The following is a 26,246-nucleotide window of genomic DNA, read 5'->3' as shown; positions in this document are numbered from 1 at the left end:
TATTTAATTTAAACTTCATCCATTATAAATTTATCCAACCTCATCACTGATTTCTTGCTGTTGGAAGGAGGGTGAGGATGCTCCAAATTTAGATAAAGAAGATTTATTCTTTTACTTTAGAAACTAGTTTAATTTACAAGAGATCGTGTGCTAATCATCATTAATATTAATATTTACATTACTATTTACAATATCTTAACAAATACCCTACATGGCGGTGGTTTTGAATCTACTATGTTTGGTCAACCAAATGATTCCAAGAACTGAAATAATCAAAGCTGCCAACAAACTCATAATAGCACAAATCGTTAATATTACAATATTATTCATCAGCAAACTCTTTACAAAGTAAACAGTACTGACAATGAATAGAGACACCAGAACAAACATGATACATCCCATCATGATATTCTTCTTGTTATTATCGAGTACCTTTCCCACTCGTTTCCAATAAGGTTCAGTCACCACAAGTGTTCGAATTGAGAATGACTGTTGTTTATGATATTGATCGTCACATGATAAATAACTGGAAACTGATTCATTACAACTACAAACTGGTGACAATTCAGTGTCACAAATTAAAGCACCACTACCAAGTTTCGTCTCATAATAGTGTGCTTCGTTTTTGTAGTCAGGAGTTGTAGAAAACATGATCATTTGTTGTCCACTACTTGTAGTCGAATTTGTTGGATAGAGTGGATAGTGATCAGTTGAATTGGAATTAGATCGAGATTGTTTGGCCATTTCTTTTGATTTGATTTTGGAAATCAATCTGCAGAGATAATAACAAATTGAGGCTATCTATTCGAAAGTGAGGGTTGAGTAGGAGGTCCTAATGAAGTCTGCCACAATTCATTGGTGTTAGAAATGGCTAGTACTGTTCCACTTTAGTTTCTAAATAAAACGCGAAGTTGAGATAATGTTATTCATTAGAAACTAAATTGACAATATCTAGAATGAGTTGATAACGCGAATGGCTCGAGAGGAGTCCCAACACTTATCATTGTAAACGACTAATAAGTTCCATTTACAAAAATGTCACAATTATTTTGTAAAACTATGTTTTTTTTTACAAGATTATTTACAATAAATTTACAATTCCTTAACATCTTTCAATTGGAGTTTGGATTGACCAGCTTGAATGGCATGTGGCAATGGTTCGAAAATAGTAGCCTTGATTGTCTTTTCTTGTCCATTACTATCTATTGCCAAAGCAGTAACTTTATACATGACTCCTGCAACAACCTAATATTAAATTTTCAATAATTAAATTTTCAATTAAAAGAAGAGAAAATATCAAAATATTTTCAAAAGTTTCATCATGACCCAAATAATTCAAAAATTATTCAAACAAGAAATCAAGAACATATATTAGAATCCAATGTTCTCTTCCTCAAAAACTTACTTGTTGTTGGATATCAATGATTTGAGTGATGGTTGGATATTTAGCGGCAAGTTTACTGGAGAGGAAACTTGTAAATTTGGCAATTCTCTTGGCTGATGGTTTCTTATTGTGAGAGAAGCCTCCAGGAATAACAGCAGAGGTGAAACCGATCATCATCAAACAAGCAATGAGGAGTAACAAAATGGCGGTTGAAGAACGTTGGAACATTTTTTTTTGTAATTTTAAATAAATATTTAAAATTGTTTAAAGTTTCTTATGAAAAAAATTACCAAAGATGGGCTTGAGATGAAGAAGGATAATTGATTTTTTCAAAGATATTTTGTTGTGATGATGCTTATTATTAATTTAAGGACAATATTGGTGGTGATTCAACTAATTGGAAAATTAGAATTTCGGAACAAAATTAATCATGATGAAGTAATAAGATAAATCAAGTTGATGAAGGAACACACTGTTACATCTTGAAAACTACATATATTAAAAGGAAGATTACAATGGATGAACATGAACATTTAAAATGTTCATAAAAAAAGATTTAAAAAAAGAACAAACAAGAAGGAATATTCATCATCATCACGGATTCTTTTTTCCTTCATCACCAATACTACACTTTATCAACAATGGGACAAGCACAACAGAAAAACAATTCCACAACAACCACAACAGCAGCAAATACTAGCCAATTCAGTAGTGAATTATCATCACCAAATAGTGCACACAATCACGGAGATGACTTTTCCAAGATTTTGGCTCACAACTTTTCAGAGAAATCTCCTCTGACTCCAAAGAAGGGATTTGATCCTTTTGATTTTTGCGATCATGAAGGTTTTAGTTTAGCCAAGCAGGGAAATTGGCCTCGAGTGGAGAAAATGCTCAAAACAAAGCAAGCTACAATTACTGATATTGATAGGCATGGAAATACAATGCTGTATTATAGTTGTTTGGCTGGACATGTTCATGTAGCCAAACGTTTATTGGGTAAGTTGAGTTTTTGATGAATTTCAATTGCTGATAGGAATTTAGATCTTGGTGCTAGGGATGACAAGTTTTCTCGTTGTTATCTCAATTCATTGAGTCAAGAAATGAGATGGTTGTTGAAGAGTTATCATAATTACTCATTTTCTACACAAAAGAAAGCTAAAGAGGATGAGTCTGGTGTGATTGAAGATGATAATTTAGTGAACTTACTATTGTCATTTGTGAAGAGAGCTATATTCTCAAATGAAGAAGAGAACATGGATGGACCTGATATGACTTTGACAATCAAATTTTCTGGTGAACAATTACCAGCTACTTACAGACTTCACAAATGGATTTTAATTTCCAGATGGCCAGAAATTATTGATTTTGCATTGAACGAATCATCTGAACATCCAATCCAAAACTCTGTTTTGTCTGCATTGGATTTAAAAACAATGCTTGCTTATGATTTAGATCCACGTGAATATCAGAGAGAGGTTTTTCCTGCATTCTCAGTTTTACAAAGGCCAACATTGGAAAGCATCAGATCTTCTGTTCTTGTTGCCAAAAAGTATGTCAAAGAAAAATTTCTGCCCTATCAGTTACCAACTCTTAACGAGGAACAGATAGACCAAGTTTATGAGAGATTATCTGATTTAAATTTGGGAGATGCACCTTTCAGTAGAAAACCATTTGAAGTTATCCTCGCCTACATTTACACAGGTAGAATTATTGATCCTAGAGTTAAAAGCATATTCATTCCATTGGAAAAAATCATTATTAGGGACGCTTCAGTTCAATTCATGCAGGAATTGATGGATGCTGCCTATTCATTGAAATTAACAAATCTTGCAAAGATTCTATTCGTGGAAATTGGAGTTCAAGCTGATTTCATTGCCAGAAAATTCAAGGTTAAAGCTAATTTGGACAATTTTCAAGATGCTAGAAAAAAGGAACTTCAAAAAGACCTATCACCTCTAGGATTTTGTTTGGAAAGCAAGCAGCCAACCAATCTGTTAGATATTTTAAGAAGAAAGGGTTGTGACATGAAAATCAAGTTAGCTGAATCTATTGAAGATGAAGAAGTTTCCGAACAAGAAAGAGATGTCATACTTTGTCACAAAAAGTTTGTTACAAAGCGTAGCGCCTATTTCGATATCATTACGTCTTGTGGATTCTCTGAGGGAATTCAATTCAGAGAAGAAGAGGAAAAAAATGGAATTGCAACATTGGAACTTAATTGTCCAAACATGGAAATTTTGAAACAACTAATCAATTACACTTACAGTGAAAATGCAAATATTACCCCTTCGATATGTATTGAACTATCAATACAATCCCAAAAATTGGACTATAATGCACTTTTCAAAAAATGTGAAGATTTCATGGTGGAAAATTTAACAATTCAAGATGCTGATATGTTTGAGCTTTATAAATTAGCTAACTTTTTGGGAAGTGACAAGTTGAAGAAATTCTGGAAACCTCAAACTATCAAATATGTAGCCAATCTCATTAAGAATGGAAATATTACACTGGAACAAGTCAAGGAATCTCTATTAAATGAGTTGGACTGTGACGAGAATGAATGCGAAACTCTAGTTTCCCAAATCATGGAAAAAGTAGATTATTGCTAAGTACTATTCAATAAAGAAAGGGTTTTCATTTTGAATCGTACAATAATATTAAGAATAATATCCATACTACTATTTAATAATCTCAATCATTGCAATTCTCCCTCCAAAACACTTTTGAACTCAAATCAACAAAAAAATGTCTTCACCTCTGCAAGAAGAACAAATTTCAATAGAAGAGAATTCTGGTGATGCAGCAGTGGCGACTGTTTCGCCACCAACAACAACCGAAGGCGAGGAACAACAACACGAAGAGGAACAACAACATTTGGAAGAACATCATTCTGAATATGATGAAAATTTACCTTCCGGAACAACAGATGAAACCATGTCGAATCATCATCACGAAGAAGAAGAGCATCATCAACAACAACAACATGAAGAGACAAGGCTTACTTCTCCAAATTCTATGGAATATATTTCAAGAGAATCATCGAATAACGAAGAAAGTGAACACGATTCACAACATTCACAACATCAAACTAGCAATAATACAAATATTAACAATAGTACAGCAATGTCCAGCAATAATCCTTCTAATCCATCATTACAAAACAATACAAATTCATTATCAACAACAGCAAATAAGAAATTACCAACTTCAAGCGTGAAAGCATCAAGAGGCTTTGGAAGTACTTCATCATTGTCAGCAAAGGGGTCTCATAATGCTAGAAAAAGTTCGGAAGTAACTTCACCTCAAATTTTGTCATCTGTAACTTCTGTTCAACATTCGGAAAAGAACTTTAAAGTCCATGATAATATTTCACCACTTTCGAATTTTAAGAGTTCATTAGTGGATGGACTTTCAACGAGTGAAGCCAAGCAAAATTTGTTCGATTCTTTGGAGGAAACTATTGAAAAAATTGAGAATAGATCGAAACAAGGATTTATTATGGCGTTAGTGGATGTGTTAATTAGGAAAAGTCCTATTAGAGCAGGATTATTGGTACTTCTTGGATTTGTGTGTTGTATCCTGTTATATATTGCAGCTGGATTGAAATTTGGCGGCATTCCTTTTGAGGATCATTACGGAGCTATTAGATTAGTTGTTGAGGCAACAATTTTACTCTTTGTACTAATCTTCTTTTTGAGTGTGACACTCATTTCATACTACAGAAGACATAGCGTTGTGATCAGTTTACTGAAACAAAAGTTTTCAATTTTGAAAAAGAATGATTTTAACTTTTCCATGAAAAGCAAGGATGGTAATTTATTTGAAGGTATTAACATGATTCCATACAAGATGATTTTTGTTTTTAGAGATAAGTGCTGGAGTAAGATGCCACACATTTTATTGGTGAAGGGAGACTTGGTTTATTCAACCAATATTGATAGAGATTTTAAGGATAATAATATTAGTTTTGAAGCCCATCAAGAATTGGAGAAGGGATTTTATAAGATTTCTTTAACTCCAATGAGTCACTATATTGAAGAAACTTATGAGGATTATAGAAATCAACAGGAAAAGATGCCTCTCAAAATCAAGCTCAATAACTTGATTTCAGTATTGACCATAGTTTCCTACCTTGGATATTGTATTGCTCTGATTTGTAATTTGATTAGAATTGGCGTTGGATCAGCATCATATGACTGGGTTACATTTGCCTTTGTGGAGCCATGTTATGTCTGTTTAGTTCTGCTACCAATCGCCTTCCCTGGGTTTTGGTTGCTTTCATTATCATTTTCCAACTCTAAACTCCTCTCTCTGTTCGAAACTCTCAACGAGCCATTGCATGGTGAGAGCGGGGATGATCACATGAAAAGAGTTCAAGTCACTGAATCAAATCGTAATACTCCAATGAAAGTTCCATTCCTTAGTCAAGTACGAAACTTTTTCAAAGTTATTCTTACTGCCAATGCTAGCTATTACGATAACTTGACAGTGTTGGGAACAATCACTGCCTTGTGCTTTATTAACAGAACTGGTTTATTGGCTGACTTGCTGTATGCTCCAGAGAAGGTTTTATTCATGAAGGGAGATGATGAAAGACACAACAACTTTACAAGCGCTGTCGATATTTCAGAAGAACAATATACAGAACAAAATAGTAAATATGCCAGCACTAGAGATAGAAGAAACAGTACACCAAGCCAGATTGTCTCATGCACCAATAACTATCCTGAGGATTTGACTGATGCTACTGAAATGGAACTCAAGGATATGGAAAAGATTAAGGTTGTTGTAAAGACTGGTATGGGTGATGAAGTTGACGAAATGGTAGGTGGAATTAATGTTAATGATGAAGTCATTCCATCAGAAGTTACCATCACTGTCGAAAGACCTGAAGATGAAACAATCAATCATCACCATCATCAACATTCTCAATCTCATACACACAATAAGGAAAGACATGAACATCACACTGAAACACACCAAGCATCAGAGTCAAGTCATGCGGCTAACCCTCTTGATGTATCCAACATGCAAATCATTGAGAAGGCTGAAGAAACTATTACTTTGGATGTCCTCTTTGATAGAACTGCATCAAGAGAGGTGGATGTCATCAGATTCACTGATCCTAATTGGATGGTTCACACTAATTCACTTAAACCACTTGGTTTGAGTTTGCTTATTACGGGTTCTTCCCCTCTTCCAGATTTTGATAGAGTTGAAGGAATGTTGGATGCCAAGTCTCACCTTTGGAAAAAGTATGCTTATCTTCTTGGTAAGGAAATTGGTTTCTCAGACAGTGTTTTAGAATCATTTACTTTTAAAAAGAGACTCCACACCCAATGTAATAATTGGGAAATGAGCTCTATTGTAGTTGAGTATGAGGAACAAGAAAAACAAGTTCACTCCTTTGGTGATCCAGATTTAGTATTGGAATATTGCTCTGACTATTACTCTGGAACAGATATTAAACCACTGAGTAAGCAATTCAAGGAAAATATTTTGGAAACAGTCAAGAATTGGAGAGAAAGAAGAGATTTATATTGTTTGGCTATTTCGTACACCCCAATTGATCCTAAGTATGATAATGTTTTGAATAGCAATAAGGATGATATTATCAACATTACTCGTCAAGAAATTAATCATTCAAAGACAGAACTCAATGGAATTATTAGCCCTGCATCTCTATCTCAACATTTATTGACACCACTCGAAGAATTCTCTGAAGAAGATTTTGACAGTGAAAAATTCATCTTACATGCAGAACAAATGCAAAGAGGACAAATTTTGTTGGGAGTTGCAGCTTTCAGACAGCAGCCAAAGAGAGATCTTGCCGAATTTATTAGTGACGTTCAAGACAACTCTGGTATTAGATTTATTCACTTCTCACCATATAATTCCCAAAAAACCAAAGCTTTTGGTTCAAAATTGGGAATGGAAGTTGATTGGAATTGTTGCATATCATTGAATGATAATGAAGTTGAACTGGATGTTGAAGATTTGAAAGCCAAACTTCCACACGGTATTGAAAATATCAAGGAACACTTGAAAACTGTTGACGATGTTCCATTGTTGGTTTCTCTATTCTCCGACTCTACGCCTGTTTCATCCAAGCAAATGATTGAGGTCTTGCAGGAAAATCATGAAGTTGTCTGTTGTGTTGGTTCTTCCATCAACATTAACAATTCTCGTGCCTTCAATCAAGCCAATATTTCCATTGCTGTTGATCCTTGCACTCAACAACATTTGAGACCAATGGAATTCGATAATCATCAAGAAGAAGTTTCAGATTTGCAGGAAGATATTTCTCCATTCTTGTCCTATCCATGTGCTTTACACATTACCTCTCATCAATCCGAGACTGCTCTTTCTGCATTCTCTATGATTTTGCACATGATTAAGGAAGGTAGAAGATTGGTTCATAATATTAGACAAGCTTTGATTTTCCTCTTTGGTTGCTCATCTTCATTATTCATTTTGCAATTACTTTCCGTTCTCATGGCCCTTCCATCTACTATTTTCACTGGTATTCAATTCTTGTGGCTTTGCATGATTGCCATTCCATTGATCTCCTTCTCTCTACTCGGCACTCCAATGGAACCAAAAATTATGGACCTTATTTCATCAAAGAATGAATTTAGAACTGGAAGATATGTTGGAAAGGCACTTTTAACATTTTTACGTTTTTGCCTTCCAGTTCCAGCTTGCTTTGTTGTTTACTTTTGGACTATAATGTGTATGGATGAAACTGTCAAGATTGACAATGTAGGGCTCATTTGGGGAGATCAATTATCCAATGAAATTAGAAAGAGTGAAAAGTTTTACTTTGTTTTGGCATATGCCCAAACTATTACCATGTTTATTTTGATTTACTATTATTCCTTCCTTTCACTTGGAACAATGCACAGAGTTTACTCAATATTCACTGTTAAATTCTTTATGAATATCATGTGGTGGATTTGTGTTCCATTGTGTTTGGCTTTGCAAGCTCTTTTCACATTCATTCACCTCATTATTTCTAGACCTGAAGGAGTACAAGCATGGCCAAATTATCCATTCTATGCCTACATTATCATTTTACTGGCACCATTTGCATTCATTGTAATTGATGAATTAATCAAGATTAGAATTAGAAGTAGCTTCTTCCGTAAACAACAAAAAGCCAAACTCATGTTTGACACCAAGTTGGGAATGTACTCTCCAAAATAAAAGAGAAATTATACTTTATTTCACAATAGTTTCATTGGTATTGTTATGAATTCAATGTTTATAAAACTATGGCTGAATTTAAATTTCTTCTCATTAAGGCAATTTTCCTTCTCTGGCAAAGTTTAAAACCTGCAACACAAATAGAAAAGAAAATAGTTACAACCAACAAGCTGCTTGCAATAATACCAAACAAAATAGCAATCATCTTCATTGCCTCATTCACACTCGAGTAAAAAGTGAAGGAAACCAGTTTAGAATGTTGCTCACTCAAATAGCAAGTCGTATTCGATCCAATAGGATAATTCGATTCTGGAAAGAGCACGCATGTTGTCCTAATGTCCATGGAATTGTTAGAATGTATCAGAGTTTTAAAGACACACTTTCTGATTGTAGGGCATGGATAAGGATTTGGCTCTGGATTTGCTGATTCATACTGTTTCAGATGGGAATTAGTTGAATCAAATAGTTTAGAAACTGTATTAATCACGGAAAGAAACCTATTCGAATCTTCATTTTCACATGAGCAACCATATCTTTCCAAAACAGTGCATGAAGTAGGTAAATAAAAAGCATTGTCGTCAATATTCGAAGCTGACAATACACCAAACAAGATGGCCAATAACCCAACAGCAACAATTGCCACCAACACAATCAACAACAAACCCTGAAACACCTTACTCTCCTTCTCCTCATTCTCAATCCTCCAACTATTCATAACATACTCCTCATTCCACACCACATCTTGCACAACACTTCCATACGAAACTCTTTTGCCATCATTATAATAACAAACATGAGCATGTTCTTCCTCTTCAACCACAACAAATGCTCCCTTCCTCTTTTCTGTTGCCTGTGTAGAATAGGAATGATATGAAGTGAAATTATTTGGTGGGTAGTTGTTGGGCAGTGATTTTCCTTCAATGCTATTCGTCATTTTCTTTTTTGAATTCGAGTTGGACCTGGAAATGAGTGGTGTTGTTGAATGGATGAGTATTACTCCCCTACCTAGCAAGGGTACCTACCAATTATATCACCACCACCAACATAACAATATCTGAGGTTAGGTAGGGTATTTAATCATCTCTAAATCTTAGTGGACCAATTATTGGTGCACAATTCAATTAATTGGTTGATAAGGGATGCCACATTATATGGCAAGAATCTTGCCAACTAAACTTTTCACAATGTTGAATGATTCATAGTGAAGAAATGAATTACTACAATGTATTAGAGAGATTTTGAAAACTATTTCCAATATCAATTCGAAATCTTGTTGAAATTCAATAGTTTAAAACTCCTTAAAAACTCCGCATTATCTGGAAAAAATTAATCAAAAAAAAATCCAAAAGAATTGCTACCACAGAGTTTCATCATTTTTATTTTTTGATCAACAACGTCTATTAATTAATCATCATGATGAATAGGCAAAGTAGAGGAGTCGGATCGCAGAATTCTATAATGTCTTCATCATTGCCTGCCTCTGGGTTTCAAAGAGAATTTGCCAAGAATAATATAAATAATAATATTAACAAATCTCCTTCGGATTTGACATTTGAAAAAAAGGATTTGTCAAAAGCAAAAGTATCAGAGGAAGCACCTGTTATTATGCAATCAAAGAGGAAAAGAGTTGCGAGGAAGAGAAATTTAAATCTTGATTCATCATTATTCTGGGACATATTATCGGAAAGTAAACAATATCTTCAATCTTGTAGAGATGCACAAAAGACTATTTGTATTCCTCCTGATGATGAATTGAATTATGTAATTAATACTTTGAAATATTCTGGAGCTAAATTTCAAGCCTTTATGAGTAGGTTTCTTTTGATATATTAAATTCCTAACTGCTGTATTTCTTATGTGTAACCACATGATAGAGGACCACATTCTTTCCAATTCACCATTGTTCATTGGAGAATATGTTACCGATAGAGGAAATCAAATTTGTGAAAATTCGGAACTTTATGAAAATTTATCCAGACAGAAAAAGAAGAATGTATCTCTTGCCTCTCTCGGAGTTGGTTTTAATTCAACAGAAGAAAATTCTTTTGATTTTGTAAATGTATTGCAAACAGGAAAGGGATTTAGTAAGAGCTTTAATGTTTTTGTCTTGAAAGAGGAAACTTGTTATAATGACAAATATCAACCCTATAAGGTCTTGTTTGTTGACAAGTGTATAGCAGATGTAAGTTGATCTAGTTTTAAATGTTATATATTAAAATTTAATGTTATAGGAACATCAACAAATATCAATAGGAGCACTCAATGAGTATAATGATTACTCTGAAAGTGGTAGTGAAGCAGCCAAATGGACAGAAAAACGACCAACAACTGTTGAGGAATATCATCAATTTCTTCAAGATGTCAACTATAAGGCCTATAACGACAAACTCAAACGATCAATTCAACATTTTAATTTTAATTATTTATTATTACGAGGATTTCACAGTTCAATACCTGACAAGATTATGGAATATTACCAAGTAATTTATGGAGAGTTTCAAAATGTGAGCTTGTCAACTGAGGAAGATAAGGATGTTAAGAATGCTATACATGGCGTTTTATTGGAAGGAATTTATGACAAGTTATTCCCATTTTTAGAAAAGTATGCCTATTATTCAGAGGACAAGAATTTCTTGCATGTTTGCATGTCAATTAATGCTGCTTGCTCAGTTTTGGAAGACGAAGAAACAGCTGCATACGATTTATTTGATGTTTTGAGTATTGGAAATAGTTTCAGATGTGATCAATTGGAAGCTATTACATTCCTTTCTGAAAACATTAATTTAGCAAGAAATCCATTCGACAAGATGAAATGTATAAAAAATACAACAGACAAGATTGTGAATAGTATTTCGAGATTTAACCAAGCGAATAGCAAGACTGAATTTGTTACCACCGATGATATGATCCCTCTCCTTGCTTATGTATTAGTAAGAGCACAAATTCCCAACATGATTACCAATTTCAATTACATGCAAGATTATCAATTGGAAGAAGAACATGGAGTTTCAGAGTATGGCTTCAGTGTTACAACTCTCAATGCTACAATTTATTATTTGAAAGAGGAAATTTATGCCAAGGATGAAAGCAAATGGAAAAAGTATAGAAAACTTGTAGAAACTCCCAAAAAATCACCTAGTCAACCATCACTTAAAAAACTAGATATTGAACCATTCCTTAATTCCCCTGTCTCTCCACTTGTAGATTCTCCACTCAATTCTGAAAGTATCAATGAATCAAAGCCAAGACCTTCTCGTTCGTTTGTTTCCTTTGATGGTAATGCAGATACTTCAATTACAGATAATTTACTTTCGGCTGATGACCAATTATCTGGACTCCTTTCCCCACGAGATACTCAAAGAAGTTTAGCTCTCAAACAAAAACGTCAAGAGGAGCGAGAAAAGAGAATGTCAATACGTAAATTAGAATCCATAGCCGTCATTAAGAGTTTCGTCCTCGCTCAGCCAGCAACAACAAGCAGCAAAGATAACCTTGCCAATTCAAACACAGGCAGCAATAGCTCACTCTCCAGACAAAATTCAATGCCTTATGGTTTACCCTCTCGAAACAGAAACAACTTTTAAATCATCACCATAAATCATACCACATGTGAAACATTCAACTATCTAGGATGTCTCACTCAATAAACAACAAAAAAATGTCTGAACTGATCTTTTTTCATGTTGGGCAGTGTGGTAATCAAATCGGATCTCGATTATGGAAACTCTTCGGAAAGGAACACCACGTTAATGGTGAAGGCTATTATCAACAAGACAACACCAATCAATTATTGAATAATAATACAACACCACCGTCATCATTATGCTCTTTAAATTTAACCTCATTATATGATGAAAGTATGAGGGAGGAGAATAAATTACATGCTCGTTGCTTGTTCATCGACACTGATGAGTGCACTGTTGAGCAAGTGAAGAAAGATCCAAGCCTTTCGGGTTTATTAAAGGAAGAGAATTTGATCAAGGGAAAGGAAGATTCAGCAAGTAACTTTGCTAGAGGTAAATTTACAATTGGAGGAGCGTTCAAAGGCTATATTAAGGAGAGAGTGAGAAAGATGATAGAGGCGTGTGATTCTCCAGATGGTTTTGTAATGACTCACTCGATGGAAGGTGGAACTGGTTCAGGAACTAGCTCCTTCATTGTTGAAATATTGGAAGATGATTATCCAGAATTAGTAAGTGAAATTTCTTTCAATATTTAACTAATTGATTCATCTATAGAACAAAACTTCGTTCAGTGTGTTTCCTTCTGAAAATTTCCAGACAGAAGTTGTTGAACCATACAATACAGCATTGACTTTAGCTGACCTGAAAAGAAATAACATGACTAATATTTTCAATTTGGACAATGAGTCATTGTACAATGTTTGCAGGAGTTATGGGAATCCATCACCAAATTATAGAGATGTAAATGACGTTATTTCACAAACTATTTCAACATTTACCTTACCAACTCGATTCCATAATTCAACCTGTCCTATTTTGAGCCCTTACAAGAATTTGAATATTATTGCTAGTACTTTCAAAAAGGTCGATAACGTCAGTTCTGAAATTAATTTTACGGATCTCTTTACTAATGATTGTAAAATGAGTGCAACTGATCACTTTGGTTCAAAATCAATATTGATGGATATTGCATTGAGAGGAAACTTTTCCCCTGACCTTGCCTTTAAATTTTTGGAGCAGTCAGATGAATTGAAAACACCAACAGATAATTTCCATCACCAAATATTCTCAAAGAAATCAGAAAATTTATCAGATAGCTCACTTTCATTCTCAGATTATATTCAAGTTTATAACAATTCATCATCGATTGTTGATCCACTCACAAAATTACGTACCAGATTCTTGGAATTATTTTGTAAGTTTTTATTGAAACATGAAATCTAACCTTCAAAAGATAAGAGATCATTTGTATTTTGGTTTGTTGGTGAAGGAATGGAAGAAGGTGAATTCCATGAAGCCATGGACGAGGTAGATCAATTAATGGAGGATTATTCTTGTGTTAAAAATGGTCAACCAATTCCTCCTGCAAAATTGAGAACACCATTAACACCATTAGTGACTCCACCTTCTGCTAGATAATTTCACAAAGTGAATCAATCTTAATAAATTAGTATTCCACAAAGCTTGTGTGCTCCTTCCATTTCAAAGAGATCACAAGAGGGCACTGTTTATTGGAAGATGACCTTTCGCCAAGTACACAAAACACCTGAAGTAACATCACTATTACCTAACTATTCACAATGTTACGTCTTGCTGAACAAGTTCTTTATTCTGTTAAATTAAAATACCCTCAATCCAAATCCAAAAATTTCTTTTATTGTGTTGCACCAAACAAAATCCCTTTCTCTCTAGAAGCCAAGCTGACCTATTTTTGGCTACCTATACTCTACAGCAGAAACCTGCATTGAAAGAGGTGGTGGACACAATTTTCGTCCTCTTAGTTAAAAAAATTGAACGCACTTGTTATCTTCCAGGCACACTATCATCATTACTAACCACACATTTGCCCTCTCCATCTGAGTGCTCTTTAAACACAACGTCCATCATCATCTCCTAGAGGGATTATTTATTCCGACGTTGTTGCCTTCTAGAAAAAACTCCCAAAAAACAATTTAAAAAAAAACTCTCATTGTTTAGGGTAAACACTGAAGAAGAATTTGATAGTAAAAAGTCGATAAGAAGAAGATTAATAAGAAGAACAACAGAAACAGACAAAACAGTTGTTACTTCTCTCTCTATATAGTCTCACACCACCACACTTGAATATTGTACTGTGAGACCACTAGGTGTAATATCGTTATCCAACCCTATTTATTATCATTATTATTAACAAGAATAGACATTTTCACGTCACATGATGAATCAGCAACATTCACATCATCAACATTCACCAACCAACAATAGACTTTCCTCGCCAGGAACCAATGGCCATTCCCAACCATTACCTTCCATGATTTTACAAGATATGCTTCCGAATCATACAGCAAATGGTGGTGCTGCTGCTTCTATTCCTTCCATGTCGTATGGTAATTTATTGGGTCAAACACAACAATTGGTTGGAAGCTCTAATCCAAATGTGAGTGATGAACAGGCTTTTCTCCTCCTCCAACAACAACGAGATTTGATTGAACAACAAAAGGAACAAATTGCCCTCTTGCAAGCATCCATTCAAAGTCGATTACTTCAACAACAGATGAACAGTAATGGCAATGGATATGCAACAACAACAAGTAATATTCCGCCATCAATTGTTGCATCTCATCAACAACATGCTAGTAGTAGTAGTAATGGTGTTTCCACATCTCCACTCCATAGCAACAACATGAATGGTGGATCTTTACATCAAAACAATCTACCACCACTAACACATCATCACAACCATGGTTATCATCACCAATTGTCCAATAATCAACAACATCACTCGAGCACAACTAGCACTGCATTTGCACAACAACCAAATTTTGTAATTCCTCAACAGAACATTTTACCTTCCCTTCAAACATTCCAAAATCCACCACCACAACAACATGTTTTTACATCCAACAATCAAACTCCAGCCAATTTCTATATTTCTGACCCAAATTTTAACTATCCACAACACCACATGCAAACAAATCCAATGTATCAACAACAAACAGGTCGTAAACAGGTTACATTGTTTGATGATTTTGATGAATTGTTTGCTGATGGATGTTTTGAGTATGGAAATACTCCTCCAGCAAACAATGTAAACAGTAATCAAGAACAGTTATTTAACACTGCACTTAACAATCAATTCAATGCACAACAGTTTGTTATTCCTGCTGGACAAGAAGTTTTACCTGCCACTCCATTAACATCATGGCTAAGAATCCCAGATCAAGATTCCATGTTTTACAGAAACTCTTATGACTATAATGCTGCATTTGAGACATCACCAGGTATTCTTGCAGCTGCCTCTTCAATCGTTCCACAGCAACAACAGGAGATGATTCCTCCAGTTGTTACTGCTGTTCAACAACAACCATCAAGAAATGTTCAACAAGCTCCTCCACCGTCACATGTTCTTCAACATGAAAGAAGAGGACCAAAGAGAAAATTTGATGATGTAGATGAGAATATTACAGATAATGATCAATCTAAGAAAATCAAACAATTTGATACTTTGCAACAACACATTCAAAATCCAAATTTCGAATTTCTTGATGTTGGAGATGTATCTGTTGATTCCACAAGTACAGATGCTACTAATAATATTATGAATACTATGATGGCATCTTTCTTCCCAACTGATCCTAACAAGGGATTGGATTTGGCTGCTTCCATGACACATAACGTACCTGGTAACTCCAATTCTTACTCATTGTTGAACAAACTCAAATATGTAAATAACTCTATTACCATCGTTTTATTAAATGGTGATCCAATTATTGAATGCATCAAATTCACACCAAAGAAGAAGATGACATTCGAATTGCTAAGTTTGCTAGAAGTTGACCCAATAGTTCTTGCTTCTCTTACAGGATATCAATATGACATTTATTTGGATCAATCCCTCTTGTTAAGATATGGTAAAAGAAGTACAAGCAATGGTAATGAATCCAAACAAACATTGGATGCCTATCAACTCTATTTGACTGCTCAAATTACAGTTGATGGTAAAGAATTGAAAGAAATTGATGAATACTTTAAATTCAAGACAGTTTTGAAAAATCAAAAAGCTCTCAATTTCAAAATTGAACAATTAGGTAATGATACTCGTTGGAATGAACAAATTGTTGGTACAAATATCAATTCCAGACTTTCTTTTGATATTGAAGTCAAGATGGTAAAACCAATCAAGGGTATTACTATCAATTTATTGCTCTTCCTTCAACAACAGGTTCCAACAGTTACTGGTGATGTAGAAATGGAAACTCTTTTGAGATGGAATGTACCAGTATTGGTTCAAGGTTCTAGAAGAAAGAAGAAGACTGAAAAGGATTCAGAACTTAAGGAATGTTTTGGTGAAAGAATGTGGCCATTGGTAGATTTGCAAATGGCTTTGTTGAACAGAAAACATGCTGAAAATGCTGATCCTGAAATGGACCCAGGTGAAGATGGATACGGTCTCATGGATGATATCTTGAAAACTAGAAGTGAAAATGTTTTCAGACCAATTGGCGATTCAGTTTTGAATGAAATTGTTAAAGAGGCTGAAAACAATCTTTGTAAAGATTCTAACAATTTGCATGCCTTGAGATTATTTGAAAAGTACTTCCAACAAAAGTATTTCTCTGGCACTTCTCTTGAAATTTTGAATTTGACTAGGTATTTGGCAGCCAAGACCCTCAACAAGGATTACATGTTGCCTGATATTCAACCCTCTTCTCTTGATGGTGACATTTCAGCATCCCTAATTACACCAGGAGCTTGTACAAATAGAAATATGTTGAACAATATTTTACCTGAGCATATTACAGAGTTGGATTTGAATATTCTCCTCAAGTTGACATATTTATATTCCAGATATGAACCAATTTTCAAAGCTGATGGTTGTAACAACACTGAAAAGATGATCAAATATTGTTGCCAACTTGCAACCAATTCTCAATTCAGTATCAAGACTAAAGTATTCAGCTTGTATAGATTGGCTGAATCTGAATACCTCAAATTGAATATTGACAAGACTCGTTTGAGCTATCAATCATTGGAAAAGTGTAACCAATGTTATTTCTTCATTCAAAGATGTTTGAAGGAAGAACCAACAATGACCAAAGGAGATGTCAGACATATCAAGGCTCTTGAAGCATCCGTTTTGAATTTGAAATCAATTCTTTTGAGTAATATTCACAACTTGGAACACTTTGCTTCAACTCCTAATATTGCCACTGAACAAGAAATCAATGAAAAGCTCATGTCTTTAAGAGATATCATTCAATACAAGCATGCTGCATTCCAAATTAGAGGAAGATACACTCCAAAATGTACCTCATTTGCTCAAATTTGTAACAATGTTGCTGCTAGTCTTAGAGTTTACTTTATGTTGTTCAAGATGACCAGCAAGTATACTCCAAAGAGAGCTATTGCCATGTTGAATGTTATTAAGAAGATGCAAAGTAGAGCTGTCACAGTTCATAAACAAGCTAATCCAAACACTAGCCATTTAGCTTACTCCCTCTACAAGTATAACTTGAAGACTACTGATTTACTCATGTTGGAAGAAATGAAGGCTGATGATCCAAATGAAAATGAGCTTGATGAAAAGATTGAAAAGGCAGCTGCTGACAAGAGAAAGTCATATTCCAACTATAGAGCTTTGAAAGATCAATTCTTGGGACAATAAATATTCATTTTAGTCTATAATACATTAAAAGGTGGCACCACCAGATACATTTCCTAAAAATACCATAGCAAGTGCAAAGATAATGTGGAAAACATCAACACTTCCAAAAGGGTCAGTCTTAATATTCAAGGTTCCCAATAAATTCTTACTTAAAATAGTATCTGCCAAAAGCATTGTCAATACACATAGAATCATATTCTTGCATCTGTATCTGGAATAACCAGCAACAAGTCCATAAATTGAAAATACAACACATAAAACAACTGATCCAATAACAATAACCTCTCCTTCCACACCCAATTGAGTAGTAATAAATTTAGGATTATAAATCAAAAAAGCAATCAAACTAATCAACACTCCCAAAACTACTTGTCCAACATTCTTTGACATACGAACAGGTCCACAATCAAGAGCTTGATAAACAGAGAATGGTAACAAGAGTGGCAAAATACTATTAGTCACATAACCACTCACAATCGGATGAATAGTAATCAGTGATGGATGCAATGAAGCATAATTACCAATACCCAACACTGCAGCCACAGCGATCGATGCAAATAATAATACAAATCCAAAGTAATTTTTAGGCTTGTACTTGATCGATTTATGAATTCCGAAGAGGCATGATGAGATTAACAAAGCTTCACAACCAACAGCAACTGCGAGTGGCGCCATTTTTTTTGTCTTGGTTTTTTGTAATAAATTTAATACAACATTTTTATTAGTGAACCAATGATTCTCTCTTTGTTGATTACAACAATCGATTTAGACGAAACATAATTAAAAAAAATGTCAGTTCTCAAAATTGTGTTTAATTGCTGTTAGTGTCTTGTTATGTTCACACCTTGTTTATTCCTTGACCATTTCGGCTAAATCACCACAAGTAATTTATTCGAATGGTCGTTACTTCACACAAGGAGACCAAATTCTATTCGATTGGTCTGGTTTTACCATGGCTACTCGTTTATATTACATTCAAGATAATTCTCAACCAACTCTTCCACTAATTGTCAAATTGAAAGAAACTAAAAACTTTTACAATGCCAACGTTTGGCTTCTCAACGATCAACACAAACGTTTGACATTGTTAACTTCACTTGTCATTTCAGCAACCACACCAAGAGATGCCAAGAATGGTGGATATTCTGTTGAATTCAAATGGGCAAGGCAATCTTCAAATTCTTATAATATCGAAGTTGAAATTGAGAAGAGAACTGAAGCTAGTTTTGGAATTGTTTGGTTTTCTGGTTTTGTAATTTTGAAAAGTGATGCCTTAATCAAATCTTTGAGTCCAATAGTTTCGTCTAAAAGTTTCAAGATGGAATTTATTGGTGATTCCATTAGTTGCGGATATGGAAATTTGAAAGTAGCTCCATGTCACTTTGAAGCAGCTACTGAAAATGTTCATGAGAGTTTCGTCCAAAAAACTGCCAGATATCTCAATGCCACAACTTCACACGTTCAATGTTGGAGTGGTAAAGGAATGGTTAGAAACTATGGCGACAAGTCAACTGTCTCCAAGGATCCTCTTCCACTTTTCTATGGCAGAACTTTGGCCAACGATGCCACAAAACCTTGGAATTTCTCCGTGGTTCCAGATTTGGTTGTAATCTCTTTGGGAACTAATGATTTTAGTACTCCTCCAAGACCTTCATTGGAAGAATTTGGAGCTGGCTATCAGAAAGTTATAGATCTTATTAAGGCAAAGTATTTGGTAAGGAATCCAAATTTGAAATTGGTTCTTGTGGTAAGTTTAGTTTCTTTCGTTTGAAATTTATTGGAAATTTATTAGAAACTTCATCTTGGTAACATTCAATATGTGAAACAAATTGCTGAAAGACAAGCCAATTATGGAAAGACTGTATTTTACTATGATTTATCCAAAGTTATGGGAACATTGAAACCAAACGAATGGGGTTGTGATGGACATCCACATGTTACTGGAGATGAGAAGATGGCACTCGCACTTTCAACATTTATTAAGGAAAATGTTCTAATTAAGCAAAAATCTGGATCAGCACCAAATAGTGTTTTATCTGATAATGATATGGAATAAGATACCTTTCGGATATAAAGAAATTTTATTCTAAACTGTAAACGAATCCAATCCACTACATGCAAAAAATCTTTTTCTTGATTCCCCATTTTTCCACTCTCTTTCTCTCAATTGTACTTTCCGCTTTTCACAAATAAACATAATTTATTTTCATATTGAAAAAAAAAATCTCACAATTGATCATTCTCTCAAGTGCTCGAGTGTGCTGATTACTAACCATTCTGAACTATTCCCAAATAGTTTCCCCTACTACAGCTGTATCTGAGTAGTTCGTACTGCAAACTTCATTTCGGCTACTTTTTGTAATGAGCGCGCCTTTTTGAGCATTGTTCCTTCTTTAAAAAAACAAACACACAAAAAAAATGTCCACTCAACAACAGCAACAACTCCTTTACCGCGACGAATCCATTGATTCTACTATCAATTTGTTGAGTTATCATCCGGCAATGCCACCACCACAAACTGAAAATACAATGCTCCTCTTTAATAATACTAATTCGACTACTACTAATAACAACTCGATGAATGATATCATGCAAGTACAACAACAAAATTCTTTTGGTTCTTCATCTTTTACGAATATGCAGCCAATAGAAAGTCAGGAGAAACCCATTGTTCGTCAGCAACAGCAGCAGCAGATTTCGGCTCCAGAATCGACCAAAGATGTCGATACGGTTGTTGTCGACATTGTGGAAGTTCGAGAGAAGGAAAAGAATGTGAAGGCTTCTAAAGAGTCATCGACGACGACAACAAATGCAAATCAAAATTCAGGACAACAACCAGTTATTCAACAACAGATTATCAATACTCATCCTGATATTGTATTGTTTAATTCTCCAAAGATGGTTCTTGAAAAAATGAAAGTTGATGGTATCAAAAAGTCTAAATTAACAATTGACCAATTGATTATTCTTTCGTTATTTGCTGGGATTTTCAAAGGACTTGCTTGTGCGATGGCTACCTTAATAGGAGGAAATGTAGCTAAACTGGAGGAGGAGAATCCTGGATTGCAAAAGCTATTAGCAGCAGCGTAAGTTATTCGAAACATATTATAATAACCATGTTGTAGTGTTTTTCCAGTTGGCTTGATGCTGATTGTTTTTACTGGATCTGAATTATTTACAGGAAATGTACTTGTTCTCTTGATTGGATTATTTGCAAGGAAATGGAGAGCCAAAAAGTTTTTACTTCAGTAAGTAAGATCCATGAGCTCAATTTTCTAACACATTATTCAAGGTATGCACAATTTTCAAAGAATCTCTTTGTGAGCTACATTTTCAATTGCTTGGGGGCTTATATGTTTGCATACTTTTTCATTTATCTTCCTCAACCATGTTGTTCTGCTCACTGGATAACGTTTATCCAAAATTCAGCCGTCTCAAAAACAACAAAAACCTTTGGAAGTCTTGTTCTCTTGGGAATTATTTGTAACATGTTGGTTACTATAGCAATTTACAATGCCAATGCAGCAACTACCCTAGGAGGCAAAGTCATTGGAATTTGGTTTCCTATTATGTCATTTGTGGCACTTGGATTCGAACACTCTATTGCCAATGCATTCTATATTCCACTTGGTATGCATGTAAGTATCTGATTCATATGATTACTATATATTTTAAAAGTATGGAGCTAATGTCACAGTGTATGACTTCCTCATTGGCAACTTACTTCCTGTAACGATTGGAAATATTATTGGAGGAGCCATCTTTAATGCGTAAGTTAATCAATTCTTTTTAATGGTTAATTAAAACAATTAATAATCAGATGTTTGTTATACTATGTTCATGATTATAGAGTTAGACATCAAAGAGCAATCTTTAATGGTCTCGAAAAATTGTGGAAAAGGATCAAAGATAACAAATCCAACAACAACAAGAACACCGACTCAAATATTGAACTGAAAGAAAATACTTCAAAACATGTTTAGAATAAACCGCCTCTGGTTCATGAAACAATGCTGACCTAATTTCAAATATGACCAGATCGAACTGACATTTTTTCAAAGGCCTTTTTTTGGCGAAATTTATGCTCTGCATCCAACAATCATGGACGACAACAATGGAAAAAAATAACCGAAACCACCAGAAACAATTACTATTCTAGGTCCTTATTATGTTCACCCTCACTTTTAAGTACCCCTTCCCAGAAACACACAAACGTAATCAAGAATCCGTTGTGTTGGAGTTTAAGGAAACAAAAAAAAAACACCACAACAGGTCGTCTCGCTCATTTTCATATTAAATTGAGAGGAACTGACAAATTATCATGAGCCAACAAGAACAAGAACAACACCACCTCGTATCAACAGCGAGCGGATCCGGAGAGGAATTACACTCACCAGTGCTGTTGAACCTTAATACGATCAAGGTGGCCAAGGAATTTAATGCTATTCAACTAGAACAACAACAACACCCACAACAACACCCAAATTCAGCATCGACTGAACATGGAGAAGAGGAGGAATTTATTTTGGATGTTGAGGAGAATGACTTGGAAAAGAATCCGAGAGTCTTGTCGAGATCATCAATTCCATCGACATTAACAAGTAATCATCTATCTGATGAAAAGCATCATGATGAAACACCAATACCAGAGAAGAAAGATTTGGTATTATTTAATACACCTGCTATGGTTTTGGATAAATTCAAGGCAGATGGTATTAGGAAATCAAAGTTAACAATTGATCAATTGATAATATTGTCATTATTTGCTGGTATTTTCAAAGGACTGGCTGGTGCAGTAACTGTGATTACAGCAGGTAATTCTCCTGGTTTGGAAGAAACAAATCCTGGAATTCAAAAATTCTTTGGTGGAGCGTAAGTAGTTCTTTCAAGTTATTGAGCTTATTTATTTGAATAGTGTCTTTCCAATTGGGTTGATTTTGATCAATCTTACTGGTTCTGAATTGTTTACAGGAAATGTAGTGATTGTATTGATTGGATTGTTCTCGAGAAATTGGAGGTCGAAGAAGATTCTCATCCAGTAAGTTTTAATTGTTGGATGCTTACTCAAATTGATTAGATATGCTCAATTTTCGAAGAACTTATTCCTAACCTACATTTTTAATTGTTTTGGAGCTTTTATATTTGCCTATCTCTTCATGTATTTGCCACAACCATGTTGCTCAGCTCATTGGATTGAATATATTAAACATTTAGCTGAAGCCAAGACAAATAAGACATTTGGAAATCAAGTATTATTGGGAATTATTTGTAACATGCTTGTTACATTGGGAGTTTTCAATGCAACAGCAGCTACTACAGTACAATCAAAGATTATTGGTATTTGGTTTCCTGTAATGTCATTCGTTTCTCTTGGATTTGAACACTCTATCGCTAATGCATTCTATATTCCACTTGGCATGCTTGTAAGTTTTCTAATCCACAAATAGTTAATAGAATTCTCATTGATTTTAACAGTACGGAGCTAATGTAACTCTCTATGACTTTTTCATTATGAATTTGTTGCCAGTAACAATTGGTAACATTATTGGCGGATCTTTTGTTAATGCGTACGTTTTTCTTTTTGAATTTTTGATTGACCTTAAGTATTGGAATTGTAGTTGTTTGATTTATTATGTTCATGATTTTAGAGTTAGACATAAACGTGCTGTGTTTGATTTCATTGAAATTGTGTGGAAGAAGATTAAGGATAGAAAGAATGATTCTAATCACTCCTCTGAAAAGCAAGTAGTTAATTCTGTAGTTCAAACTAAGCAACAAGTTGAATTAAAGGAATCAATATAAATAATAAACCAATTGGACAAGCATAATAGCAGCTCAAAATTGATACAATTAATTGCCACCACGTTTTTGTATCACTCGTCAAGTTTTGTCACACGTCTTTGACAATTCCCAACCATCCTTCAATGTCAACACGTCAATTTACTTCCAATATTTAAAAAAAATGGTAGGATTCATTGACACACTCACTAAAACAAACGTCTCTCTCGATCTAGGATCGACACTGAGTGGTATTTGTGTTCTTCCTCAAACTTCACAAACACCTGAAACTGTTAGACACGATGATGAAAATGGTAAAAGTCAACTGAAAAACAAGACATGTGTATTATACAATTCATTTCTCCAGGTGGATAGCATTGGTTACGAAGCAAGCAAGAAATACTTTGCCATGACAGATGACGTTAAAGTCAACTATTACTTTCTCACAGGAATGAAACAAGCTCTATTTATTGATCCAGACGAAGATAAGGAAATGGTAGTGAATGGCATATCATTCAGTGTGGTTAAAGTTCTAGCAGACTATTTGAAACTATTCTCTGCTTCTGCTTTAACCAAGTATAAACTTGATCCTCATTCTGTTCGTTGGGTTTCAACTGTTCCTGCAAATTGGGAAAGAGAACACATTCAAGTTATTAAAAAGGTGTTCTTTGAAGCTGGTTTGGTAGAAGAAGAAGATCCTGGTGAAGAAACTCTCATGTTCTTGTTGGAACCTGAAGCTGCTGCTGTTTACATTTTGGAAGAATGTAAAAGTCAATTGCAAATGAAAGATGGGGAAAGATATTTGGTTGTTGATGCTGGAGGTGGTACTGTTGATGTGACAGCTGTCAGTGTATTGAATGGTAAATTAAAGTGTTCAAGGTATTCTACTGCAATCAATGCTGGAAGTACCAAATTAGACAGACTCTTGTTAGAGTATTTGAAAACGAAACTTGGCGATTTGTACTCTGCATTGTCTTCCATTGACATTCAAAATATTACTAATCAATGGGAAAGTCAAAAGATTACAATGTTTAATTATGAAGGATATTGTCCACTTAAAGTCACAATTCCAAGTCTCAAAGGTCACTCAATGTACAAGTTAGATTCCATTGTAGTTTCAAAGAAAGAATTAGAAACTGAAGTATTTGGTTCAGTTTTTGCTGAAATTGAAGATTTTGTCAATTCTATTCTTGATAAGGATATTTATAATTATTTAATCTTTGTTGGTGGCTTTTCACAATCCAAACTTCTTATGAAGAGAATGGAAGTCTTTCAAGAGTTGGCAAAGGGTAAAATTGTCGTTCCTTCATTTGGATCTGAATCTGTTGTAAAAGGTGCTGCCTATTTGGGAAGAAATCCAGACAAGATTGCATGCAGAAGATCAAAACATGCCTATGGTATTGAAAGTGAGAGAGCATTTAAATTTGGTAAGGATGATGAGAAGAGACTTAAGAGAATTGAGGGAGATTCGGCTGAACCTTTCGTTTGCACTGGAGTATTTTCCTCAATGATTAACATTAATCAGGAAATCACTGATCAATTCTATGTTGATAAGCAATTTGTAAAGAATACTGATGCATCTATTATTGAAATCAAAATTTATAGAGCTGTCAAAAAGGTTAATTTTGTTGATGAGATGGGTTGTGTATTTCAGGCAGATCTGAAAGTGGATGTTTCGTCCATGAGTATTGGAGATATATTTAGAGTGAGATTGTCTTTGAGTGCTGCTAATGCTTTGAGAGTGGATGTTATACCAACAGATGCAACAAAGCAAGTAACAACCACTGTCACCTTTATGACTCACATGGCTGTCAATCATTTCGAATAACCTTTATTAGAAATATTTAGAATAAATGCTATCGACTATTACTCTATTGGCAGCCATTATTCCTGGGCAGATACACTCCATTCCTGCTTTAGACGAACCCCACTCCATTCTAATCTTTGGAATTCGTGACTGTTCACATAAATCACTAATTCTTTGACAATTCTTCAAAATTTCAAAGAATTTGTCTTTGTAAACTTTGTTTTCTATTAATAATTTGTAGCAGTTTGGTAAACGTTTCATAATTGAGGAGTTAAACTTATCCCATGCCATGCTAATTTGCTGTCTTTCATCAACAGGTTCTAATTTGTAAACAGATTTTGATAGGAGAGAAATGAATAGTTCAGATTCGGAATCATTCTCATTTGGAATAATCTCAAGCATGTAATTAAAAATCATATCTTGATTTCTGGCAGATAAGTTAGTAATCTCATTAAGGATTAGTTCAGTTTTTGAATCAGTAACTTCCATTGATTCTCTATTTCTGAAAGAGGCCAGTTCCAATTCTAACTTTCGAATAAGTTCATCACTCTTGTTCTGCTTCTCTTCAAGCTCTCTGATTCTTCCCAACAGATCAACTTTTTCTTGTCTCAAAGTTTCGTTTTCAGAAAGAAGTTTCTCTTCAGCAATGGAATTCCTTCTCTTTTCCCTGTCTACAGTTTCTACGAATAAGTCTGATGTGCTAGCTTTAGTTTGCAATGTTTTCTGTATTTGACTGAT

General features: G+C 34.5%; 12 protein-coding genes across 12 annotated transcripts in view; 8 read left to right on the top strand and 4 right to left on the bottom strand.

The window, feature by feature from the left end:
- Positions 1 to 91: 91 nt before the first annotated feature.
- NAEGRDRAFT_79401 (uncharacterized protein) lies at positions 92 to 744 on the bottom strand (the record flags this gene model as incomplete). Its single annotated transcript, XM_002678304.1, has 1 exon — positions 92 to 744. One exon carries the CDS (start codon positions 742 to 744, stop codon positions 208 to 210), a length of 537 nt encoding a protein of 178 aa, XP_002678350.1. The 3' UTR covers positions 92 to 207.
- A 307-nt stretch (positions 745 to 1,051) lies between these two features.
- On the bottom strand, positions 1,052 to 1,612 carry NAEGRDRAFT_79400 (cysteine protease inhibitor; the record flags this gene model as incomplete). Its single annotated transcript, XM_002678303.1, has 2 exons — positions 1,052 to 1,245; positions 1,406 to 1,612. 2 exons carry the CDS (start codon positions 1,610 to 1,612, stop codon positions 1,093 to 1,095), a joined length of 360 nt encoding a protein of 119 aa, XP_002678349.1. The 3' UTR covers positions 1,052 to 1,092.
- Positions 1,613 to 2,025: 413 nt separating this feature from the next.
- NAEGRDRAFT_79399 (uncharacterized protein) lies at positions 2,026 to 4,022 on the top strand (the record flags this gene model as incomplete). Its single annotated transcript, XM_002678395.1, has 2 exons — positions 2,026 to 2,383; positions 2,429 to 4,022. The coding sequence occupies 2 exons, from the start codon at positions 2,026 to 2,028 to the stop codon at positions 3,997 to 3,999; spliced, it is 1,929 nt and encodes a 642-aa protein (XP_002678441.1). The 3' UTR covers positions 4,000 to 4,022.
- A 113-nt stretch (positions 4,023 to 4,135) lies between these two features.
- On the top strand, positions 4,136 to 8,596 carry NAEGRDRAFT_66466 (uncharacterized protein; the record flags this gene model as incomplete). Its single annotated transcript, XM_002678394.1, has 1 exon — positions 4,136 to 8,596. The coding sequence occupies one exon, from the start codon at positions 4,136 to 4,138 to the stop codon at positions 8,594 to 8,596; it is 4,461 nt and encodes a 1,486-aa protein (XP_002678440.1).
- Positions 8,597 to 8,654: 58 nt separating this feature from the next.
- Positions 8,655 to 9,530, bottom strand: NAEGRDRAFT_66465 (uncharacterized protein; the record flags this gene model as incomplete). Its single annotated transcript, XM_002678302.1, has 1 exon — positions 8,655 to 9,530. One exon carries the CDS (start codon positions 9,528 to 9,530, stop codon positions 8,655 to 8,657), a length of 876 nt encoding a protein of 291 aa, XP_002678348.1.
- A 426-nt stretch (positions 9,531 to 9,956) lies between these two features.
- Positions 9,957 to 12,247, top strand: NAEGRDRAFT_57768 (vacuolar sorting protein 9 domain-containing protein). Its single transcript, XM_002678393.1, has 3 exons — positions 9,957 to 10,406; positions 10,471 to 10,778; positions 10,828 to 12,247. The coding sequence occupies exons 1-3, from the start codon at positions 10,010 to 10,012 to the stop codon at positions 12,178 to 12,180; spliced, it is 2,058 nt and encodes a 685-aa protein (XP_002678439.1). The 5' UTR covers positions 9,957 to 10,009; the 3' UTR covers positions 12,181 to 12,247.
- A 7-nt stretch (positions 12,248 to 12,254) lies between these two features.
- On the top strand, positions 12,255 to 13,698 carry NAEGRDRAFT_88206 (alpha-tubulin; the record flags this gene model as incomplete). Its single annotated transcript, XM_002678392.1, has 3 exons — positions 12,255 to 12,788; positions 12,835 to 13,474; positions 13,514 to 13,698. 3 exons carry the CDS (start codon positions 12,255 to 12,257, stop codon positions 13,696 to 13,698), a joined length of 1,359 nt encoding a protein of 452 aa, XP_002678438.1.
- A 775-nt stretch (positions 13,699 to 14,473) lies between these two features.
- Positions 14,474 to 17,939, top strand: NAEGRDRAFT_57767 (uncharacterized protein; the record flags this gene model as incomplete). Its single annotated transcript, XM_002678391.1, has 1 exon — positions 14,474 to 17,939. The coding sequence occupies one exon, from the start codon at positions 14,474 to 14,476 to the stop codon at positions 17,921 to 17,923; it is 3,450 nt and encodes a 1,149-aa protein (XP_002678437.1). The 3' UTR covers positions 17,924 to 17,939.
- A 773-nt stretch (positions 17,940 to 18,712) lies between these two features.
- Positions 18,713 to 19,979, top strand: NAEGRDRAFT_66462 (uncharacterized protein; the record flags this gene model as incomplete). The annotated part of the gene is made up of 3 exons (XM_002678390.1): positions 18,713 to 18,743; positions 18,844 to 19,670; positions 19,716 to 19,979. The coding sequence occupies 3 exons, from the start codon at positions 18,713 to 18,715 to the stop codon at positions 19,977 to 19,979; spliced, it is 1,122 nt and encodes a 373-aa protein (XP_002678436.1).
- A 380-nt stretch (positions 19,980 to 20,359) lies between these two features.
- NAEGRDRAFT_57766 (formate/nitrite transporter family protein) lies at positions 20,360 to 21,925 on the top strand. The gene is made up of 5 exons (XM_002678389.1): positions 20,360 to 21,009; positions 21,049 to 21,171; positions 21,216 to 21,561; positions 21,602 to 21,693; positions 21,744 to 21,925. Exons 1-5 carry the CDS (start codon positions 20,426 to 20,428, stop codon positions 21,904 to 21,906), a joined length of 1,308 nt encoding a protein of 435 aa, XP_002678435.1. The 5' UTR covers positions 20,360 to 20,425; the 3' UTR covers positions 21,907 to 21,925.
- A 1,960-nt stretch (positions 21,926 to 23,885) lies between these two features.
- On the top strand, positions 23,886 to 25,574 carry NAEGRDRAFT_79395 (uncharacterized protein; the record flags this gene model as incomplete). The annotated part of the gene is made up of 1 exon (XM_002678388.1): positions 23,886 to 25,574. One exon carries the CDS (start codon positions 23,886 to 23,888, stop codon positions 25,527 to 25,529), a length of 1,644 nt encoding a protein of 547 aa, XP_002678434.1. The 3' UTR covers positions 25,530 to 25,574.
- Positions 25,575 to 25,585: 11 nt separating this feature from the next.
- The window catches only part of NAEGRDRAFT_66459 (uncharacterized protein), a gene marked incomplete at both ends in the record, with an annotated part of 2,583 nt that continues 1,922 nt past the window's right edge, over positions 25,586 to 26,246 (bottom strand). Inside the window, 2 exons of the mRNA XM_002678301.1 lie at positions 25,586 to 25,674; positions 25,763 to 26,179. Coding sequence (XP_002678347.1) covers positions 25,586 to 25,674; positions 25,763 to 26,179 — 506 coding nt within the window. The remainder of the gene's footprint in view (positions 25,675 to 25,762; positions 26,180 to 26,246) is intronic.

This window comes from Naegleria gruberi (assembly GCF_000004985.1).
Source record: "Naegleria gruberi genomic scaffold NAEGRscaffold_18, whole genome shotgun sequence".
Classification (NCBI taxonomy): domain Eukaryota; phylum Heterolobosea; class Eutetramitea; order Acrasida; family Naegleriidae; genus Naegleria; species Naegleria gruberi.
Note: the sequence above shows the minus strand (reverse complement) of the source record. Positions and strands in the feature narration are given on the sequence as shown.

Bases quoted from the DNA above. Each gene is read 5' to 3' on its own strand.
- NAEGRDRAFT_57768 (XM_002678393.1), top strand. From the start codon at position 10,010: ATGATGAATAGGCAAAGTAGAGGAGTCGGATCGCAGAATTCTATAATG. The intron at 10,407-10,470 runs GTAGGTTTCTTT...ACCACATGATAG, and splicing joins TAAATTTCAAGCCTTTATGA to AGGACCACATTCTTTCCAAT. The intron at 10,779-10,827 runs GTAAGTTGATCT...TTAATGTTATAG, and splicing joins TTGACAAGTGTATAGCAGAT to GAACATCAACAAATATCAAT.
- NAEGRDRAFT_57766 (XM_002678389.1), top strand. From the start codon at position 20,426: ATGCCACCACCACAAACTGAAAATACAATGCTCCTCTTTAATAATACT. The intron at 21,562-21,601 runs GTAAGTATCTGA...ATATTTTAAAAG, and splicing joins ATATTCCACTTGGTATGCAT to TATGGAGCTAATGTCACAGT. The intron at 21,694-21,743 runs GTAAGTTAATCA...ATTAATAATCAG, and splicing joins GGAGGAGCCATCTTTAATGC to ATGTTTGTTATACTATGTTC.